Raw genomic sequence first — 22,819 nt, 5'->3', positions numbered from 1 at the left:
TGAAATTCCCAGACTCATCCGCCCTACACAGCACAGCCAAGGAGCAGGCATGAAGCATACACAGACATTTTCCTGCACAACACCAACTGTGCCCAACGACTGAAAGACTTGGCTGACAACTGTTTTCAAAGCCTTTTTATTTTGTGTTTTTTGTGTGCCTTTTCTTGCATCTAACATTTACATTGTACCCTTAGAAACAATCATCTCGCTGTGTATTTTATCAGAGGAACACGATTATGTTGTATGCTGCTCATGTTATGTCTTGGATATTAATAACTTGCTGTGACATTAAAAATAATTAGGGAGAATTGCTAATCAAATAACCTGGATTGTTCATCACAAAATGTTTAATAAGAAAACTCTGCTAATCAATTTTCGAAAAATGAATTAACACCTGAGCGAGACAATGTACCCATAAGAACAACGGCAGCTCCTTTGCTCGAGTCTCTGGTGCTGTTTTGAAGACTGAACGCCCAGCTCTCGTGGTTGGTAATATCCTACCAATTTGGAAGCTAGGACACGGCAATGGGCCTAATTCACAGAGTGTTTTCCAATGGGGTTTCGCCATTATAGAACGCTTCTGTGAATTAGGCCCAATGTGTTTTGTCCTAGTTACATTCTGTACGTTTATCTGTATTTGAGAGTGTATGGAACCAATAATAGTGTTTGAGATGAGGTTGCATGTTGTGCTATTATTCTGAAGCCAGGAAATGCTAGTTCCCTTTCTGTAAAACAGACAACAGTACATTTGGATCCTGTTTTCATAAATTCAATTGCTTATATTGCCCTTGGAGAATTTGTTCAAGAATACAAGGTACATATTGTGTAAAACACATTGCCAAAAACAAAGAGGTGATGGCTGGAAGTTTTCGAATGAATCTTAACCACTGGCATTGCTCTGGGCAACCCTCCAGACCATCGTTCTTCGCCTGCCAAGCCATTACAGAAGGGGAAAGACCATATGCAAATCAGGCTTGGTCCCACCTCAAAGGGGCTGTCCAGCCCGAACTACTAGGTCACATCCCTTCTACACGAGACCACAAGCATCCCTTTGGCCTTGTTGGGCCTCATCAATGAGGTCTAGCTTGGGACTCTAGGCCCAGCAGGCACGGGACCCATGTCTGGGCATATCCGTCCCACTATTGTTTAGGGTATCCGGTCATATTTTCGAAAACAGATTTTCGAAACACAATTTTGTCGAAAACATTTTGCCAAAATTTGTTTTTCGAATGTATTTTTTTAAAATTTATATATTTTTTTGGGGGTTTCGTTAGTAAAAAAAAGTGTTACAAAAAAATGGCGGTTTGAGAGAGGAACCCCCCATTTAAAAAAAACATTCTAAATTTTTTTTTTCTGCAAAATGTTTGAGAAAATGGCATTCGAAAATAAGCCATTCGAAATAGTCACTATAAACCATTGTTTAGATATTTCTCCTCTGTGAAATATAGTAAGCTAAAGACTCCCAGGACCCCCCTTGTATTTTTAAAATACATTCTCACCGTCCAGTAACTGGGAATAGGTATTACCTGCGAACATTTGATGGCAAATGCACTGGGTTCCTATACACCTAGATCTAATTTTGCTGAAGGGTTTCAGATATATCTTTTTTGGTGCAGCCTTATCACCACGGGTCAAAGCACTGCTAGGCCATGCAAATGGTAGAAGCTGTGCTACAACATGACCTGCACGCAGGCAAGGAGCCCTAGTCTGCTGAACACCAACACCCAGCGAACATGCAAACACACAGCATGCACTTACCTGCAGGCCGGCAATAGTACCTCATGGCCCGTATTGCAAACCCAATGAAATAGCAAACTTTGTTCTGCTCCCCCTAATCTACTCACACCCCCACTATTTCTTCTTGCAGCACACAAAGCACCAAAAGGCCATACAAATGGCACAAACCCCATTACATATTTTTTAGCAAACTGAGAACGCATTTCAGGAATGATTGGGGAACCGTTGTCAAGATCACCCTCCCTTAGCTACACTGCTGACCACTACTCCCCTCCCTCAAAACTCATCATCCTCCCTCTGGGGACCCTGATTCTCACCGGTCACGTGGATATACTGTGGTTTGTTCTCGGCAGGGAAGTTAAATGCAGTGACAGAATATTTATCCTGGATGAAGCCAAATCTGCAAAAAAAGAAATGCAAAATACAAGAATTGGTAATAGCCCAAAAGATAACATAGTAATCTTCTCCCCGGTACAGCGGAGAAAGAAATCACACTCTTGTGTAGAAATGACAACACACATGTTAAATACCTTCAAACAGTAGCCACTCAAAAAAAAAGAAAATGCGTACAGTACACTACCTTTTTTAAAAACTTTAATTGCAACCTCTTTTGTACCCAATTTAGGTCTCTTTTTCATTTTCTGCATTGTTCTATTTTAACTTCAAATAGGAAACACATTCTGGAAAAGGTGCCCATTTTTCATACGCGCAAGGATCCTTGCCTTGTGAAATCTACTCCTGGACTTCACCAGAGCCCTTAGACGGGGAAAGCTTATGACATGGTGAACTCCACAATGCATATCAAGTTTTTTCACCACCACCAGAATTCAACCCGTTTTTAAAAATGGGTATGTATATATGTATGCAGATGTAGGGAAGTAGAACTGGGTGATGGGGGTATGGGGAGGGGAAGTAGGGGCATGGATTGGAAGGGGGTGTGGGGTAGGAAAGGAGGGCATATGGGGAGGCCCCATAATAACAAGAAAACCTGTCGAATTTTGGTCGGACAAAAGTGCAGAACTAAAATGACTGCTTTCAAAAAGAAGTCAATAAAACCCACATAGAACCCCACAATGGACCGCTTGTCCAAGTGTGCATCGTACTGGAGGATAAGGAGGGTTATCAAGTGTGGTATGTTGTACCAAAGCAGAGGTCTTCGTTACTTACCCCTAACTGTATTTCTCCAGCATTGGTATCTTTCATAGATTCACATGCTTGAATATTCCCTGTCGTCAGACTGGGAATCCTCTGTAATTTCAAAAATAAATATATATATACATTTTTCCCATAGGAAAAGGCAAAACAGAATGCCCATTATGCCTGATAAAACACTCACTTGTGTAGTTCCTCCCCCTCACTTTGGTCCTTCATGACATTAAGCAATGAGGTGGTAGGGCTTAAGCTCCACCACAGGCAGCCATCTTCAGATTTTGAGCAGTAGTGACTGCATATATGATGGCTGACTGTCTTTGGAGCAGCTCAGAGTGGCCCTGGGTGGGCGCATGTGAATCTATGAAAGATACCAATGTTGGAGAAATACAGTTACAGGAGTAACAAAGACTTCTCCAGCACTGGATCTTTTCATAAATTCACATGCTTGAATAGAATAGCAAGCAGTGGAAGCATGCCACTTTACTTACTGAAACAAACATAGGTTAACCACGGTACCATGAAGAATACTTATATCCCTATGCATGCTTGAAAACTGAAGGAAAGGAGGGACGAACAATGGCTGCTCCTGACTTATGTAAACAAGTGGTGCAGAACTGCTTGTCTGACCGCTGACTCCTTATGGACGTCCTCCTCCAGGCAGTAGTATTCGGCAGTGTTTGGTGAATGTGTGGCGCATGCTCCAGATAGCCGCCCTACAAATGTCCTTTATCGCCACTCCTACTTGAAAAGCCGTTGTGGCCGCCCTTCCTCTGGTGGAGTGTGCTGTAGCCGGACAAGGGAGTGGATTGCTTCTATCTCCCAGTCACAGCTTGATTGTCTCTAATAAAGGAGAATAATTGGTCTGATATAGGGCGTTGATGGATTCCGTAATTTGTATTCCTGAGTAGCGAAAGCCCTTATCCGCCCTTTTGTAGGGGGCTGCTTCAAGAGCCCCCTGATGTTAAACCCCCCCCCCATTATAGCACCATCATGTCGGATTTGTGAGTGTTGATTTTCAGGCCTGCCACAGAGCCGAATTCCCCAAATCCTGTGGTTAGCGTCGGCAGAGTTCTGTCTGGGTCAGTGAGTGTGAGAAGCAAATCATCCGCAAATGCCACCACATTGTGCTCCTCGCCCCCAAATGGAATTCCCCTAAAGTCCTTCTCAGCACCAATCCTCGCTAACAGTGGTTCCAAATGTATTGAATCTTGTTTGGTGCCCCATGAAACTTTAATTTCCTGGGAGATTTGGCCGTTGATGGCCAGCCTTAGTGCCTTAGTGTCAGTGTTTGATAATTGGCCCGAACCAACCGCATTAGTTTCGGCCCAAACCCCATGACCTCCATTGTATGAAAGAGAGAGGACCATTCAACAAGGTCGAATGCCTTTTTCGGCGTCTGGGGCAAGTACTATTGCTTGGGTCCCTGTTATATGTATTTTTTCTATCAAGTGACATACCCGTCTCATGTTGTCAAAAGTTTGTCTCCCCTTGACAAAGCTTGATTGGTCCGTTTTGATTAGGTTGGCAAGTATTTTTTGCATTCTGGTTGCTAGTATTTTGGTGAATAGTTTGGCGTCCATATTGATGAAGGCTTTAGGCCGATAGGACCTGCAATGTGTTTTATCTTTATTGGGTTTTGGGAATAGCACTATCTTTGCCTCCTCCATGGTCTGAGTAATACTGCCTGAGGCCTCAAAGGAATTGAAGAGGGAGGTCAGCACTGGGATCAGTAGTTCTCTAAATGTTTTATAAAAGCTCACCAGAAAACCATCTGGTCCCGGGGCCTTGTTGACTAGCAGAGACCTAATCGCTGCTCGCACGTCATCAGGTGTAATTTCTCCCTCTAAGGTCTCCCTTCCTCCCGTCGTGAGTTTTGTCAGTGGGCACCGTTTTAGGTATAACGCTGCATAGTATTCGGTAAAGGTCTGCACTATGTCCTCTGAGGAGGAATTGTTAGACCCCTGTCCTGTTTTGATATGATGAATTGTCCTCAACGCTTCTGTTTTCCTTACTTGCCGGGCTAGGAGACAGTCTGCTTTATTTACTTTGATAAAGTACTGCTGCTGCATATACAGCAAGGATGTTTCCACTCGCTTGGTCTGCAGCAGCTCCAGTTGTCCCTTGATGTGCCCATATTCTTTCCTGAGGGCCACCCTGCCTCTCTTTCCATGCTAGCCATCACCCCTTTCAGTTGGGTTTCTAATTCAACCTGGAGTTTTGCGATCTGTTTCTCCCATTGAACTTTTTTGGCTATGAATTCCCCTTTCATGGTTGCCTTGAAGGCATTCCAAACTGTATGTTCCTGCACTTCAGGGGTATTATTTCTTTGGAAGTATTTCCCTACTTTGGTCATCATCGCCGCACAGATCACTGCATCCTTTAGTAATTGATAGAGAAATTTCCATCACCATAGTCTGGTTCTAGGTGTATAGTGTGTAACAGTTTATTGAGAAGCCAACCTAAACACGGGGAGTTCCTTCCCTCCCCACTCATGTGGTTATGCAACAAACTGTTTAACAGATTCTTTTTTTTTTTAGCCCTATCTCAGACACAACATGCCCCTTGGGTCTCTCTTCCCCTGAGCTAACAATGAGCCAAGAACTATGCCGGTGTATGGGAAATATACTGGTATTTAAGTAATAGAATTTAGCATGAAAATGTTAAACACCACTTTATCCACGGCACAACACACTCAACTTCTCTCAGCATACATAAATCACAAAAGTGAATTAAAAAGAACACAATTACAATTCATCACTTTCTGCAAATTTCACTTCACAAAATAATTACACAGATCAATAACAAAAGCACTTATGTAATTATGTGCAATTTTGATTTTCCTGCAGGCTTAAATGGCTAGCAGTAGGATTTCAAGATTGCTAATTATGATTTTGCCCACACTTTTGGTTTAAAATAAACACAGGTTGATTTATCGGTTTGTTTTTTAAACCCCCCCTTGCTTTGGTCTATGTCGGGAAGTCAGACAGAAAAATTGGAATGCTTTGGGGAATTTGGGATTTCAGACTACCCCTCACTGAAACGCCTGTGTTGGGGAAGCTGTATGAAAAGGTTGGACTAATTTAAGGACACAGACACCCCTCTTCCTTAGAGAAGTCAGGGTCAACGGGACAACAAGGATTACCCAATTAATTTATAGGCTATAGTTTTCAGCATGCACTGGGAAGTAATCTTTGTTAATTTCAAACTTTAACAAAATTCACCCCATAGTATTTTGCCAAATGGTGAATTAATTAAATCAATATTTTTGGTTAAATAGGCTAAGGATCTACCCAGTTGTGCTCCCCGCCCCATTATAAAGGGAAAGGATTCAAGGCAAGCATACTCCCCCACCTTTTGGTTTCCCAGAGCGCAGTTCTACTTACATAGCAAGCCTCTGTTTAAGGTTCAGGAAAGCGAGCTGCATCTCAGGACACTCTAGAAAGATAGGGCAGGAGTCTGGTCACTCCACTCTCTAAGATGGCGTCCCGCTCTCCACCATAGGAACCAGTCAGCTTTGAGGCCTTCCTAGAAATAGACAGCTCCACCCAGATACACTCTCAGCAATCTCCTCCGTCAGATGGTACGTTTCAACAGCCTTCCAGATGGTCTGTCTCTTGTCCGTCTGTTCCTGTCTTTCTCTTTTTTCTGTGTGTCCTGTCCTAGTGCAGTCCCCCATATATAGCAGTGATGACAGCACCAATTTTACAATCTTGGGGGAATACCCTGCAATAATCCCTGCCAGTAGGATTGAACAGTTAACCTTCTCTCTCCTCCCAAACCCAGCCTCCAAGTGAGGATTGGCTTAGGGGTCTGGAGCAACATATGGCACTTCCCATTTGTCATCATCCTGTGTTCTCCTTTCAACTTTTTTGGCAAAAACTAGTTATGTATAACAACTTCATAATTTTACTAGCAACTGCCATGTTAAACATATTTTTTGTTTACGCTAATCATTGGGAATTAAATAAGCGGATCACCAAATCTGTATCATGCCGTTTCCATAAAAAGCACATCAGTTATGAATATGTACGTTATTAAGCATATCCCTAATTTCAATTTCCACCCGCTCACCAACTCTCACATTTGGAACATGTCCAGATCAGCCAGAAACCTAGTTTAACTAGCCCTTACAGTTCCCACAGTCACAGGAAGATGAATTTTATATCACCAAAATACTGGGAAATTATATAAAAAATGGTACATAGGTGAAATCTATCCGCCTTATGATGGCTGAGAAAAAGGCCTACATGAGAATAGTTTTTTAAAATAAATTGTGAATGTTCATGTGGGAAAAATGGTCCTGCTCCTGCCATTTGTTTTCACTGGGTCAGCCTGTACCTTTTCAGTCTCCTTTGTGTTGGAAGCTTGCTCTTTGAAGTGGGTGCCCCCATTTTCACACATATTAGTCGTGCTCCAGCCAAGGATGACTTTTCTTGAAGTCCCTGCTTTCAGAGCCAGCAGGTCTGGAGAACACTGAATTCCGACACCTTTATCAGGACATTTTTATTGCGGTTGGTCATTAGATGGGAGATGTGACATCCAGGCTGCAAGTGGGAGATGTCCTTGTGAAGTTTTGCCCAAAGCCAGCAAAAGGGACTGCCTTGGGCTGACATTTTTTTCATGAAGACAAAGTGGCTCTTCAAATGTCACTGGAGTTTTGTGGGTGAATCAAAATATACATTGCTCTTTGTCAACCCATACATCATTTTTTGTTTTCCTGACATTTTTCTGTGAGCAGTGATATTTCTTTCACTTTTACTTTTTCAAAAAACGTTTTTATTTGCACACACATGTGCAGGCCGTTTTAGTTTTCAATGTTAAAAAAAATCCTGTTTTCCATGTGACAGGGATCTTTGATTCCTCATTATTTTGTAAATTAAAATGCTGCTTATCCATTGGTAATGACAGGTAGGCCGTTTTTGTTTCATTGTTTAGAATCTTGCTATTCATGTGAAAGGGACTTCTGTTTGGGGCCTTTAAATGCACCCCACAAGTGATCGTTAGGGGGCATGGTCTGAAATGGATATAGGCCCCAGGTGCACCCTCTGTACCTGCCCCAGTAAAGTACTCGAGACCCAGATATAATCGAACCTGGAGAAAGACCTGTGAACATGAGAATAGAATGTATACCCTTTGGAACCTTTTTGAGTCTCCTTCCAGGAAGCTACCAAGGTCAATTGGGCCATTCGTACCTTTAATTTCGAAGATGGGCCCCCTTGTACAGGGAAGATCTTTGCACTTCCATCTATTACTGGATCCCAGGCCCTGTTGAAATCCTCTGTTACTACTACTTGCCCTACTGCGAACCTTTCCAACTTTGTGAGCACCGCCTGCAAGAACCCGTCCTGTCCCGCATTTGGTGCATACAGGGTAGCCACCATATAGTGTTCCCGCCCCCATGTGACTTGCGCAAGGATGTACTTGCCTTCCCTGTCTACTTCCATTGGTCCGATGTGGAGTCCTGGTAGCTCTTTGAAGGCCATGAGAACACCTCCGGTTTCCCCCATGGTGTTAGATTGTAAAATATGGGGGTATCCTCTGATTCTCAATTTGTGTTTGTCTCTCTTGCATATGTGGGTCTCTTGTAGTGTCACTATTTCGGGCTTCTCCCAATTTAGAAAATGATCGGCCTTTCTTCTTTTGATTGGGGAATTTAGACCCCTAATATTAAGAACCTTAAATTGGTGATTATCCCCCATGGCTTGGTGTGGTAACTCTATGGTGGCTTTCTGTCGCTTCTCATCTCCCCTTAACTACTCCAACACCCCTCCAACATCCTTCCAACCCCCTCGTACCTTCCCCATAACCCTCTGGTCGGACTCAGCCATCCTATTCCCCACCCATGCCCACAGCCATGGGAGCTGATTCTCGTTAACCATCCAGAGAAAAAACTTGCAAATCTACTAGGATCCATAACCCAAACCATATCGCCGAGTTATCTCCACCCCTCACCCCAAGGCACCTACTTTCGCTACCACCCCGGGAGAGTGTTTCCCCACATTTTGGAAGCTCTCGTCACCTTCCTGATGGCAAGGAGTGCAGCCTGGGGTGAGCTTTGCCTTCCTACACCGAAGGTGTTTTTTTGGCTGCCCTGGTCAGACCACTTGGGTCCCTCTTCTTATGGGCCGACTCTGGGACTTTCCTCCATTCCCATAGTTTCCTTTTGCCAAGCTCTCTTTGGGTCCAGTTGTGCATGCCCCTCATCCTCCAAGTTCAAGATCCACAACCCTTCCTCTCACGTAGTGATGCAGTGCTATCGACCCTCCCATGAGAACAACAGTCTGAAGGGAAACATCCATTTATATTTCAACCGGGCTTGCGGCACCGCCTTTACCACTGGCCACATCATCCTCTTCATTAACGTGGTTTGTGCCATGTATTGAAACAGCTGTATTTCAGTGCCCCTTAACCTTCATAGGTTCTGCTTTCCAGGCGGCGAGCTGAATTTTCTCTTTTTAGCCATATAACTGGAGTGCTACCATGCATCCCTTGGTCTGGGCACCTGGCTCCCCCCCTCTTTGGACCCACACGGTGGATCCGGTCCATCGGGACTTCCCTGCCACTTTCAAGCTCCACAAAGACTTGCTATGTCATTTCTTGCAGGTCTCGGTCCTCTATTCATTTCGGGAGCCTTTTTATCTTCTCGAGAGGTTTCCAAGGTCCTCGCTCTGGATCTCGAAGTTTTGAGTAACCCTGGTGAGTTGCTCTACTAGGCCATCTATCTTGCGTGCATCTTCCGCCAGCTCTTGAATGGCCTGTTCCGCTGCGTCTGTCCTCTCACTCAGTTCTTCAATGTCACCTCTCACTTCTTAAAGTGCCTGGGACAATTCTGCTCTGACGAGACTCAATTGGGATTGGAGAGTCTCTGTTATTTTATCACTGAACTCCTGGAAACATTGTTGGAACAGTTCTTTTGTCACCGCCTGATCCGGTATCTGGATCAGTGCCGCTCCAGGCTCCTCTCGGCTCAGGAATCTATGCTCCATGGAGGAACCTGCCTCTCCTTCTTTCCGCCAGAGCTGTTGCAATGAGCCGTCTTGGGGTTTCCTCACGGCTTGGGGGTTTGGATACTTTCCTTGGGATCTTTATTTTTGTGACTCGACATTAGCAAGAGTTGCACTGGGGGGCTTCCCAGGTCGTCATTGCCAGCCGCTGGTCTCAAAGGCCCCCCTCTCCACTTTTGGGCGGCCACCTCTTAGTCGGCTACAGAGACGTCATTTAGGGGTTGCCTGAGGTCTCCCTTGCTATACCTAAAAAGTTTTTTTTTTAAAAAAGAACTTTTTTTTGGGCTAATGCAAGCTTCTGGGCTGTGGCCAGCACCATGTGGCTCTTTACTTCTGGAGTGGCTGGCTTTCTTGTTCAGGCCTCTTAAAACAAAAATAATAATAATAATGAAAAAACAAAAAAGAACAGGGATGCAACAAGTCGAACACTTTCAGCACTGACTCTCAATAAGAAAGAACAGGAATACCAAATAATGTGTCTCTCTGGAATTCTATACAATAATTGCTAGACTCATTAAAGGTTTATTTCAGGCACACTTCAGGGGGCGAGTCACACCTCAACTCAGCCTTTCATCCTTAGGTGGATAAATGAGTACCAACACAGGTTGGGTGATATTGGGTGTATATGTTTTCTACATAAAGCCCTTAAGCGTAAGTGCTATATAATAACACATCATTATCATTTGGTCATGGACGTCTCCTTGCATTCACAGTCATTTGGTAATATGGGCCTATACACACTGATCTTAATGATACATATGGCGATCCATTCTTGTATGAAATGTACATCACATTATAGTGATATCGTAAACATATTTTTCATAGTGTACTTAGGAACAATGCTATGTGATACCACTTGCTGTTTTTCCAAGGGGTGAAAGGCTGTGTTCCATCGCTTCCCGCGATATCACTTCGGGGTGGGGTCATATGACACCACTTCCTTTGATGTCATGAGAGGTCAAGGGTCGTGTGATGTCACTTCCGCTACCCCAGGCATTTTGGTGAAATGACGTCCCTGGTTGGCTACTCTCAAAAAGGGGGTCAGTGGGTTCTTTACCCCCTTAGTCAGACGCCTGCCCCGATTCCGTTTCTAACTGGGGGTCCGTGGAGTTCACTTGATATGGTTGTTCCCTTGTAGTGGTGTGCGCCAGCCCACGATTCCTCTGTCCGACTGGGAACAACCCACTCCACACACCAAGCTTGGCATGGGGCAGAGGGAGATTCCCCTTTCACATTTACTGGCCGTTGGTGTGCCTGTGACCCCCATACATCCCACTGCTGAGTGGAGGGTTTAGGCCTCACCCCCTGAAGAGATCAGCTATTGCATGATGGTTGTAATGATGGGGGGGTGGCGTGGCACCCAGCTCGGTCTTTCTCTGTCCTCTAAATCCCAGTGGACCCTGCTCCTGACCCGTGCCTTCACTGATCTCTCTGCTCCTAACAGCTCCCGTCAGTGTGAAGTGGCTCACTGCTTCCTACACCTGGGATCCGGACCACCTGGGGATCACTAGCCCTGGGGTCAGGCTGCCTCCAAGTTGATTAAGGTGGCTCCTGGGAACACTGCTGCTCCCGGCAGGGGCTGCTCTATGCCACTGCCGGGGCTGGTCTGCACCTCTGCCTGAGCGCTCCTCCTCCTGGCTCCGGATCGTCAGTCAGTGCCCCGCCTGCAGCGCGGCCTCCACTCCCGATATCCTTCCTTGGTTGCCCTCTTGGTGCCAATCGGGGTTATTATATCTATGTTCTGCTCCTTGACCGATTAAATTCCTCTCCGGGGGGCTGCCCAATTGAATGCCTTTACTATTGTGTTGGTGCCGGGGCGGGAGCTCTTACTTCACAGTGCTTGTGTCCCGGCGACCATCTTGGAATGCTCCTCTGTATTGTTTTAAATGCCTTCATGGTTTAGCCCCTCCATACGTTTCTTCTTTAATTTTGTTATATTCTCTGTCAAATGTTCTTCCCCTTTCTCTCAGGTCTTTTTCCTCTCTTTCTCATTTTAAATCTCATCTTCTGGTCGCTTGGTCCGTTCATCTGACATTTACACATTGATTGTACCGTCCTCATTCTCTGTAAAGCGCTTTGGTATTAACCGCTATGTAAATAGAATTTCAAATATACATCTCTGTCACACTGTTTCTTTCATTAGCAACCTGGGTGGGGGTACAAGCCGATCAGGCAGCTCGGAATGCGGGCTCTATTCACGGCAGTGCTTTAATTGGAATGAAAAATAGGGGGGTGGGAGGGGTGGGATAGAGAGCTCTCACACGGGGGCATGCACTATGTGCTTGAAATAGCCAAAGGTGAAGGCAGGAGGCTTAGGTAAGGGCAGTATGCCCATACAATACATACCCATGGAAGGGAGACTGCATTTATTTTAATGCATTTCTTTATTGAACATTTGTATGGGGCCTATTCAGCAAAAAGTGTTTCCAGGTGCCACAAGACAAAAAAAGGGGTGGGCACAGAGGAGAAAACAACAGTCACAGTCCTAATAGGTATTGTGACATTCAGATCGTCCAAGTGCAGTGGCAAGAAGTGCATGGGGAGGGGATGGGTCTGGGCGGAAGGGATGGGATAAGGGAAAGGGGGAGGAGGGTGAAGTGCTGGAGGGAGGGGGCCCTAGGGGCTGGGAAGTGCTAGGGGGAAATAGGGGTAAGGGTAAACTAGTGAGAGGACAGGGGAAGGACCAGACTCAGTGGCTAGCCAGGGAAGGGTGCATGAGGGCAAGTGCTAGTTATAGGGGTGCTGGGGTAGACTGATAGAAGAGGACCTGGCCCCTGTAAGACTCATAAGGGACCAGGCAACAAGTTGCAGTGGCAGGGGGAGATTAGCAAGGGAGGGGGAGTGGGAAAGAGGAGGAGAAAAGGACAGTCTTAAAAAGCTTCTGGAATTTAAGAAGATCCGGCTCAAGACAGAGTGGCAGAGAGCCAGTTCCAGTGAGGCTTCTGCCGAAGAAAGAGATCTACCCCGCACTCTCTGCTTGGAGAAACGTCGGATCTGCAGAGAGTTGGAGCTAGAGGACCGAAGGACTCTAGCAGGGAGGTATTTAGGAAGAGAAAGTTTGATGTAGTGAGATCCCAGTCCCCAGAAAGCCTTGTGGATGATGCAGAGGGTCTTGAATTTGATCCTTGCAGCCACCGGGAGCAAGTGGAGAAATGTTAGGGCTGGAGAGATGTGGTCCCTGGGCTTGAGGCCAAGGATACATTTTGCAATCCTATTCTGGATTAGTTGAAGGGGGTGGAGGGAGGAAAGAGGTGGAGGGAGGAAGAGGCTGTTGCGGTAGTCAAGCCTGGAGAGGACCAGAGCTCTGGAGACATTGGGTTCCTGGGGGAAGCTAAGGAAAGGGAGAATGCCTCTGAGGAGGTGAAGCTGAAAGTGGGTCTTCTTGGCAAGGGGGCCCAAAGAGGGCAGCCAAAGAGTAGGAGGGAAGGAGGGGTAAGGATCCCAATGAGGAGGATCTCGGACTTACTGGCATTAAGGCAGCGATCGTTAGCAGCACACTATGCCTGAATAGCAGTCAGACAACCGGGAATGAGAGAGGAAGGAGAGGAGGTAGACGAGGGAAGCTTACAGGAGAGCTGTGTGTCATCAGCATAACACTGGAAAATGTAATGAATAAAAGGGTCATTCCCACAAAAAAGAAAAAGACAGTAAGTTACAGAAACCAATTGGTGGGTTCAAATAGACAAGAATTGTTTTATTTCATAATGGTCGTTTTAGTATATTTTTAAGAGAAGTTAAGAACACCTTGTTATCATGATGAACAGTGAATATGATGTATCAATGCAAAAAGTAGTACTGGATCTTTAAAGAAAATACAAACTAATTTCTGAAGATCTTGTGTTGTACTTTGCTTTAAAAATGTGCACTGTTTGTACTGATAATATGTATTCCTGCTCTAAAAAAAAAAGATGAAGCTACAAAGTACAATTATTTTTTTAAACTGAAACCCAGATTAATTTCTGCCTGTAGAACACAGTGCAAATTCCTCAGGAGTGATGAAGGGCCTTTAACACTCAGCAAATTTCTATCTGCGGTCGCACGCTGTTAATGGTTGCCCCACCAAAACGTTAAGGACTCTTCTTTGTCAATACAGGCTGCAGAAGATCATCATGAAATAAAGGAGTCAATGAAGCAGCTAGATCAGTAATCCCACCCATGCAGAGTGCTGTGCCTTCCCTCCTATTCCCACTGCCCAGGTCGAGCTTTTGATTGCATCAAGCCCACCAACATCTGGACACAAATGTGTCCTTCCCCTTACAACAAAACTTGTTGAAGCGCGCTTCATCTTTTCTCCGCTTGGTGGCAAAAGAAGACTGCGTACAGCAGGATTTTAAGTGCATTTCAGTAGTTGATATCCATGAGGCGGCCGGGCCCAGCCCTGTGTCAAGAAGAATTTACAAACTGCCAGGGTTCAGCTCCGGCTAGCACTGCCCCACTTAAAGCCCTGATTCACTGGTGTATACCCGCATTACGGGCATCTCAAGTGCTGTGTGCCTCTTGTCCTGTGCCTCGATTGCTCCCCCCTCACTGCCTTTAGCACCTGCCAAAAATCAGGCGCGGGTGCTAAAGACTACAACAAAGTAGAAAAATTGAAAAACTCACTTACCCTTGTTCCTGTGACACGCCTTTCCCGTTACAGGGAGTCTGCTTTCGATGTTGATTATTTCATCATAACCATCACTGAAAACTGACTCCCTCTCCCAGAAGCGAGGTCGCAGGACTGAAGGGAAGTCTGTTTGTCTTTTTTTAAATAGTTTATTTTAGCCTTTAACACCTGCGTGTGATTTTTCACGAGCACTAATGGTAATAGGACATGGCGGTGGCCCGGCCATGCCAGTAATGGCAACAGCCCCTGGGTTAAGGAACCCTTGCTTCGCTCAGGCCCTTGATATGATATGATAGTTTATTTATATAGCGCCTACACACAATGTGTTTCAAAGCGCTTCAAGGCAAGGGAGGGAATAAGGGAAAATACAATGAAATTCTTACAGGCCATGAACAGTAAGGATGTGAAATTAACCATCGGACTCAGCCTGACAACATTTCAGATAGTGCAAGAGCTAAAACATGGATAAGGAAGGAACCTTAAACTGTGTGGTGGGCGACTAAATGCAGTGTCGTCCGGCAGCCACAGATTATATCACCCTAATGGTGAATCCTGCCCTTGTGCGAAACACCTTATTTGAAAGATCCCAAAAAGTTATGGTTTAGCATGTTTCTTATGTACACTTATACTACTGTATGACCCGTTATCACTGCAAAGATGTAAATGGTGTTCAGGATTCACGAACCTGCATGGTGCAATAAAACTCATTGCCCCAGTAATCTACCCCTGAGTTCTGAATTTGACTAGATGGACAAGACAGAAACTGGGCAAACACACCCGATGCACTTCATGCTAGCTGCCATCTGGTAGGGCATCTGAAAACCCACTGCCCCAGTAATCTACCCCTGAGTTCTGAACTTAACTGCCGCTAGATCTACAAGACAGAAACTGGGCAAACACACCTGATGCACTTCATGCTAGCTGCCATCTAGTAGGGCATCTGAAATCCCACTGCCATGGGTGTTAATCCAAGAACAGTGGTGTGCAGCAGGAACTCTGTTTCTAAAATGTATGGCACAAGGCAGTCACAACTTCAAAACCGGTCACTCAAAATGACGAAAGATGCAAAAAGGTGGTGGGGACAACACTGATGCGTGAACTCCGTCTTTGAGAGATTAGAGCGGGGGAAACCGGTCTCATGTGTGGCTACATGATATATAATCAATCATTTACAACTGCTCCACTGACCGCATAGCGGTCATACTTCTTATCGCAAGTATTTAACCTGGAGGCCAAGCCTGAATTTGCTTAATGTTTTCAAGAACCACAATGTAGTTAGTCACATGCGATGGCCATAGTGATTTGCAATCCACATATGGTACGCAATCATTAGTAAGCAAACGCACAAAGAGGCTGGTTGTGGGGGTGTTAGTCATGAGGGTTATTACACTTAGCCTAACATGAGTAAACAGTTGTATCAGAAAAGCAGCCGACTCAAGTACAGTATCTCTCGGCTCAATAGGGCATGTGCCAATTAATAACTCTCTCATGCTAATTTGACTCTCAAATCGCTGTGAAACTGATGGGATTTTGACAAATTAAAATGACTGCACGTCTCCCTAAATTGTCCCATGCGTGTCTGAAATGGGTCCAACCAATGGTCAAGAGAAATTCATTTTGGGCTGTCTTCTATGTGTAAAACAGGTTACAATCCTTCTACAAACATGGTCTCACTGAAATCAGTTAACCGACTGCACTTTTTCTTAGTGATGTCAGGTTTTAAAGAAAAAACAAATCAGGATCCATTTAAAAAAAATCTAATTTATGCAAGACCAAATTGTTATATTTGTGTTTCTTTGTTTACAGTGCGGATCAAGCTCGGGAGCAGCAGAGCGCTGTACAAGGTGTGGGCAGCCAGCGTTGGGACGGACATCTTAACAGTAGCGCAGTGCTGCCAGTTGCGGTCTGTGCATGCACTGCGATTAGTTCTTGGTCAAATGTTGTTGACATAGCCATAGACCAAGTGTTGTGTTGGTCCCCACCTTCCTGCCTGTCTTTAGGGGGCACGTCTGGGATGTTGAGAGCTAGAATTGCCTTGCAACCAAGGAATTTCTCACCCAGGATTGACAGTTCATTTCAGTTAAGAGGTGGGCTGGACTCCAATCCCAAGTATCTGCATGCTGTTTTTAAAACATTTTTTTAATTATTTGTATTGTGCAGTTGTCAAAATAACTTTTAATACATTCCACATAGATAAAACCATCATATTCCAATACAATAGGGAGCATTTGCATTCTCATTACACCCCCCACAAGCATATTAGGGACAGAAAATCCTTAAGACCCAAGATCCTGTAAAGTTGGTAAATTCTGCTTCCAGAAAGCGATCATGTAAGAAATACAGGTGTCGTCACTGTTGCCGCTCATGAAGGCGATCTACAGATCTTCTGCATTGGGATTCCCAAGCCTGCCCACTGACCTTAGCACTTGCTGTTTTAACCCAGGGAGGGATACACACTCCCATCCGGAGACGCTTTGCCGTCTCAGTATTGGAGCCACTGCAAAGGCGACATGCCCTCTCATTTCTTGGGATTTTTTTGCCAGGCCCCCATGACTTCTAGCGTCCTCAATGCATTGAATTTAACCTCTTTTCACGGCCCCCCTTTTGCGGGCCCTCATAGATTAAGCTGACCCCTAGCACACAAATAGAAACTAGAAGATAACTAGAAGATAACATGCTTTGGAATGTGTCTCCTACGAACACAGCTTGCTCGAAGAACAAGAGCATTTTGTTCTTTATAACAAAGAATCCTGTCTGCGCCTCTGCAATTGCAACTGTTGCTAAATCACTGTCTTAGAAGGTGTCATACTCGTCATAATTGTCAATTATCGAACCCCTGCTCAGGAAGATACATTATGGGCGGTTTTTGATGTGTCACAAACTGATTGTATGATGTTGTTTTTGTATATGTGACTCTGTTGGAGCATGTTCGGGCTCTTGCGTCTCACGAGGTCTGGTAACACACGTTGCGAGACGTGAGATCCAGTCGGCCGACAGACTATTTGCTTTGCAATAAACCCTAGATTTTGGGAACTCAACCTTGTGACTGGCGTATCAATTAGTGTATGGTGATTGTGCCTTGTTTCCATGTGCGAGGGTCCTCAGGGCCCGTCAACTCATCCTGGGTCGTAAAGTACACTGTTGTGGCCCTCTGGGTGATGTGGCCCCTCCCCATTATGAAGAATAACATTTTAACTGGAATGGTGATCAGAACGTCTAAACAGGAGCCAGATTCTCTGTTGATTGCGTTCGAGGGCATGATGACTAGAGACCATATGCAGGATGATGGTCCAATGCTTCAGCTTGGTCCAATGGCCCAGGTAGCAAATAATGAATGGCCGCCTCTCTCCTGGCATCCACAGATGATGCACAGGCAGACATGATAGCTAAGCACACTTGTCCAGAAGTGGCACACAGGAATGTTGGTCCATAACCAAAAGCATGCCCAAAGGGTGGTTGTTAACGGTGCGCAGCTACAAGAGATGTTTCTGTAGGCCCTGCTACATACCTGTGTGCAATGGCTTCCTGCAGAAGATGCATGCGATCCCAATAGGTTTCGGGTTCAAAGCCTGAACAAAAAACAAAAAAAAGAGGTTACTTTAGCACAGGCCATGGGCAGTGTATAAGAGTTTCCACAAATAAGGCTACGCTCACTTGAGAACTATCCTTCACAGGTCTGACCTACAATCTGCTGGAAAAAAGAATGCCACAGGTGCAAGCTACACTTAATGTGGAAATAAAGCTGCCACAGGACATCCTATACTCACCTCAGAAACACGCTGCCACAGGTACAACCAATGCTCGCTTAAGAAACATGCTGCCACAGGTACAGCCTATGCTCACCTCAGAAACACGCTGCCACACATACAGCCTATGCTCACCTCAGAAACACGCCCTCACAGGTACAGCCTGTACACGCCTCAGAAACCGGCCGCCACAGGTACAGCCTGTAACTGGTGAACCCATATCCAGGCACAAATATACATTTGCATATTGGGGTGTCTGTGGTTTGTATTACCCCCACCCTTCCCAAGTATCACGCCACACGTTTGTTCAGGTGATGGCAATAAAAGGCCTTAGGTTTTTATTAGTACAGATATGGTCATAAAACAAATAATAATCACATATCATAGTATTGTACTTTTGGGCACCGGGTCCTGAGGTTACCCCCTCAGGCCCGTGCCGCCTTCCTTGTCCCACGACTTGTGTGTGGTCACCATACGGTGTCCTGTCATTTCTTCCGTTGTTTCTCTCCATTTATCTAGGTTGGGAGGGTTCTTGTGGAGAAGAAAAAGTAGGCGAGACTCTGTGTTCACAGTGAACCCGCTAGTGTTTGGGTCCCCGTGCAGGGTCCCAAACTGTGTTTGATTGGCTGCAAGCAGCTAATTACATAGGACCCAGGGTTAACCCTGGGTTCTTGTGTGTACGTGTGGGGGCTGTCTAAGCACCCAGGGGTGCATACCTTTGTTGTTCCCTGGTCTCCTGCATCCGCATATCCTGATTGCTTAGCGCCTAATTGGTAAGGAAGGGCAAAGTGTTGTTTCACACCTCGCCCTTCCTTTGTGTCCTTGCGGTGCTGCGACTGCATGTCGCCTGGCCAAGGTGAAAGAGAGGGGGAGCCTGCCCTGGGTTGTGGGTTGCTGCCCCTCTCCCATGCCTGCTGCCATGGGGCACCAGTTACCTGGCCTCGCTTGGTGCCTGGCAGCATTGCCCATAACTGGTGGACTCATATGCAGGCAGAAGAACAAGTTACTTTCTTACCTGGTAACGTTCTTTCGATGGGATGGTCCGACGACGTATTCCATATCTATGACATGTAATCACCACAGCTGTGCTGCTTCGGAAACTTTTTTCGGCGCGGGCGTCCTGCGTCGATGACGTCGATGCGCCGTCGTCGAGGACCTCCTCCGACGTCCGACGTCATCCGATGTGATAAGTAGGACGCACGACGCCCGTAGCCTCAGTTGTAGTTTTTTCCCCCAGAACGTGTGACATTAGTCAACTGCCAGTCAGACACAAAGCCTTGCGGAACGTAAGCTGCAATCGCAAAAGAAATTCTGCAGCGGGGAAGGCAGGGCGGGAGCGATATGGAATACGTCGTCGGACCATCCCATCGAAAGAACGTTACCAGGTAAGAAAGTAACTTGTTCTTCAAGGGGATTGGGTCCTCCGACGTATTCCATATCTATGACAGACTCCCAAAGCAGTACCAGAGCAAGGAGGAGGGAAAGAATTTAGAATCAAAATTTAGAATAGCCAATCAAATAGCAGAGCAAAGGACCGCCTTGCCAAAGGCCAGATCCTGTGCTCGGATGGAATCAAGGGAATAGTGACGTACAAATGTATGTACTGAAGCCCAGGTGGCTGCATCACAGATGTTGCGAATAGGAACACCCCTCTGCAGGGCAGTAGATGCAGCCATACCCCTGGTAGAATGGGCCCGCAAGCCAGCCGGTGGGTCCTTACCCGCCAAGCGGTAGCACTCCGAGATGGCCAAAATAATCCAGCGAGACAAAGTCTGTTTCGTCACAGCTTGCCCTAAACGCTTTCCAGCGTAACCAATAAAGAGTTGATCGTCCACTTCGACCCGGGACATGCGTGAAACATAAAAGCTTAAAGCTCTCCTAGGATCAAGCCTATGGAACCTCTCCTTTTCCTTACCAGGATGCGGAGGAGGAAAGAATGCCGGAAGAACAACCTTCTGGGCCAAATGAAATTCCGTCACTACCTTCGGAAGAAAAGAAGGACGAACTCTAAGGACAACCCTGTCCTTGTGAAATACAGTGAAGGGTGGCTTAACTGAAAGTGCCTGTAACTCACTCAATCTGCGAGCGGAAGTAACCGCAACTAAAAACACAGTTTTCAGAGTTAACAGCCTCAAAGGGCAAGAATGTAAAGGCTCAAACGGAGCACCCATAAGAAACTTAAGAACAAGGTTTAAATCCCAACCGGGCACCAGGAAAGGTGACGGAGGGAACACATTAGTGAGCCCTTTCAGAAACTGTGAAATTAAAGAGATTTTAAAGTAAGAACACTCTTCAGACGAGCGCTTAAAGATGGACAGCGCCGCCAGGTAACCTTTAATGGTACCCACTTGCAAGCCCCTGTGGGCCAAAGAAAGTAAAAAGGACAGAACCATGGGGATGTCACATGCAAAAGGATCCACATTCTGAACTCGGCACCAGTCGCAGAACTTACGCCAACGGCAACGGTACAGAGACTTTGTTGCTGGCCTTCGGGCCGAAAGCAACACCTCCATCACGTCTTCAGGGAGGGCCCAATTCATATACCTCAACCTTTCAGAAGCCAAGCGTGAAGGATGAGGGATCTGACCTCTGGATGGAGAACCTGACCCCCCTCCCGTGAGAGCAGATCGTCTCGGTAGGGAAGACAACGCGGAGGGAAGATGGACAAGTCGAGAAGGTCCGGGTACCACGTCCTCCGAGCCCACGCCGGAGCAATGAGGATCATCCGGGAACCGAACTTCCGTAACCTCCGCAGCACTTGCGGGATGACGGGGACTGGAGAAAACGCGTACAGCAGCGGGAACGACCACTCCACCACGAACGCGTCTCCCAAGGCTCCTTTTGGAGGAAATTCCCGCGAGCAAAACCTTTCGCACTTCCGGTTGACACTGGAGGCGAAGAGATCCACTTGAGGGGTCCCCCAAAGGGCGAAGATCTCCAGGAGAATCTCCTGAGCCAACTCCCACTCGTGAGAGATCGTGCTCTGCCTGCTCAGAGCATCCGCCGTCACGTTTTCGTCTCCGGCCAGATGAACTGCCGAGATCGAAACTTCCTGCTGGATGGGCCAGAACTCGAGCTGCCTCGCCTCCCTGCACAGAGGAAGTGACCCTGCCCCCCCCCTTTTTGTTGAGGTAGTGCATGGCCACTGTGTTGTCCATCAGGATCAGGACACTCTTTCCTCGCACAGTCGGCAGAAAAGCCTTCAGGGCTAGCCTGACGGCCCTCAGCTCCAACAGATTGATATGGAGTCTGGACTCCGACGGAGACCAATGACCGCTGACTGTCAGCCGTTGGCATGAGCTCCCCAACCCGTGAGGGATGCATCCGTCACGATCGTCACCTCCGGCCAGGGAAGCCAAAAAGGAGCCCCCTTCATCAAGTTGCCTTTGACGGCCCACCACAGAAGGTCCCGGGCGACCGAGGGCGGCACCTGAACCGGGTCCGACATCCTGCCGGAGGACTGCGAATATTGCGTCTTGAGCGCCCACTGCAAAGATCTCATCCGCAGGCGAGCCTCTGGCACCAGAAGAATGCAGGATGCCATGAGGCCGAGCAGCCTCAAGAACTCGAACGCTGGGAGCGTCTGGGCATGCTGAAACTTGTGCACCATCTGCTGAATGGGAAGAGCCCTCACCTGGGGAGGAAAACACTGGCCCAGGGAAGTGTCGAGCACTGCTCCGATGTACTGGAGCCGCTGTGTTGGCGTCAAATGGGACTTCTTTAAATTGAGGGAGAAGCCCAGCCTGTGAAGGGAGTGGCAGGTGACGGACAGATGATCCAGGACATGCTCGGGAGAGCTCCCCCTGATCAACCAATCGTCCAGGTAGGGGTAGACGTGAATCCCCCCTTGCCTGAGATGCGCTGCCACCACCACCATGAGCTTGGTGAAAACCCTCGGGGCGGAGGTCAATCCGAACGGCAGGAGCCGAAACTGAAAGTGCGAGTCGCCAACCGCGAACCTCAGGTACTTCTTGTGCTTGGGATGGATCGGCACAAGGAAGTAAGCATCCTTGAGGTCGAGTAACACCAACCAGTCCTGAAGCTGAAGGGCCTGGAGGACTTGAGAGAGAGTAACCATCTTGAACTTGTCCTTCCTGAGGAGTTTGTTCAAACCGCGCAAGTCCATGATGGGTCTCAATCCCCCGTCTTTCTTCGAAATAAAAAAATAAGGGGAATACCATCCCATGTTCCTCTCCGCTACAGGCACCAGTTCTATGGCGCCTTTCTCCAGCAGGGCTTGAATTTCCTGCGCAAGGAGCGGATCCGGACTCTGCAAAGAGAGGTTCCCCGGTGGATTGTCGCGAGGCCTGTGCCGAAAGGGAAGACAGTAGCCGTGGGTTATGATCTCCAGAACCCACACATCTGAAGTAATGGCTTGCCACTCTACAAGATGCTGCGCCAGCCTTCCCCCAACCGGCGAACCATGGGACATGGCCTCATGACTGAGTGGGAGCGGCCGCAGCGTTACCTGAGGGCAAAGAGGCAACTGCCCGAGCGGCCTTGGCACCACGGGTACCCTGTCGTCCACCTCTGGTACCCCTGCGTTGGCCTCTTTGACTGCCAGCTCCTCTCGC

The 22,819-nt window shown here is 46.9% G+C and overlaps 1 protein-coding gene across 8 annotated transcripts in view; it reads right to left on the bottom strand.

Moving 5' to 3' along the window:
- The window catches only part of DEPDC5 (DEP domain containing 5, GATOR1 subcomplex subunit), a 1,004,325-nt gene that overhangs the window by 47,305 nt on the left and 934,201 nt on the right, over nt 1-22,819 (bottom strand). For all 8 annotated transcript variants that reach the window (XM_069619835.1, XM_069619836.1, XM_069619838.1 and 5 more), the window contains 2 exons: nt 18,008-18,068; nt 2,055-2,137 (listed from right to left, as the gene is read on the bottom strand). In XM_069619835.1, the coding sequence (XP_069475936.1) occupies nt 2,055-2,137; nt 18,008-18,068 (144 nt within the window). The remainder of the gene's footprint in view (nt 1-2,054; nt 2,138-18,007; nt 18,069-22,819) is intronic.

The sequence above is a fragment of the Ambystoma mexicanum genome, chromosome 10 (genome assembly GCF_040938575.1).
Source record: "Ambystoma mexicanum isolate Mex_15411 chromosome 10, UKY_AmexF1_1, whole genome shotgun sequence".
NCBI lineage: Eukaryota > Metazoa > Chordata > Amphibia > Caudata > Ambystomatidae > Ambystoma > Ambystoma mexicanum.
Note: the sequence above shows the minus strand (reverse complement) of the source record. Positions and strands in the feature narration are given on the sequence as shown.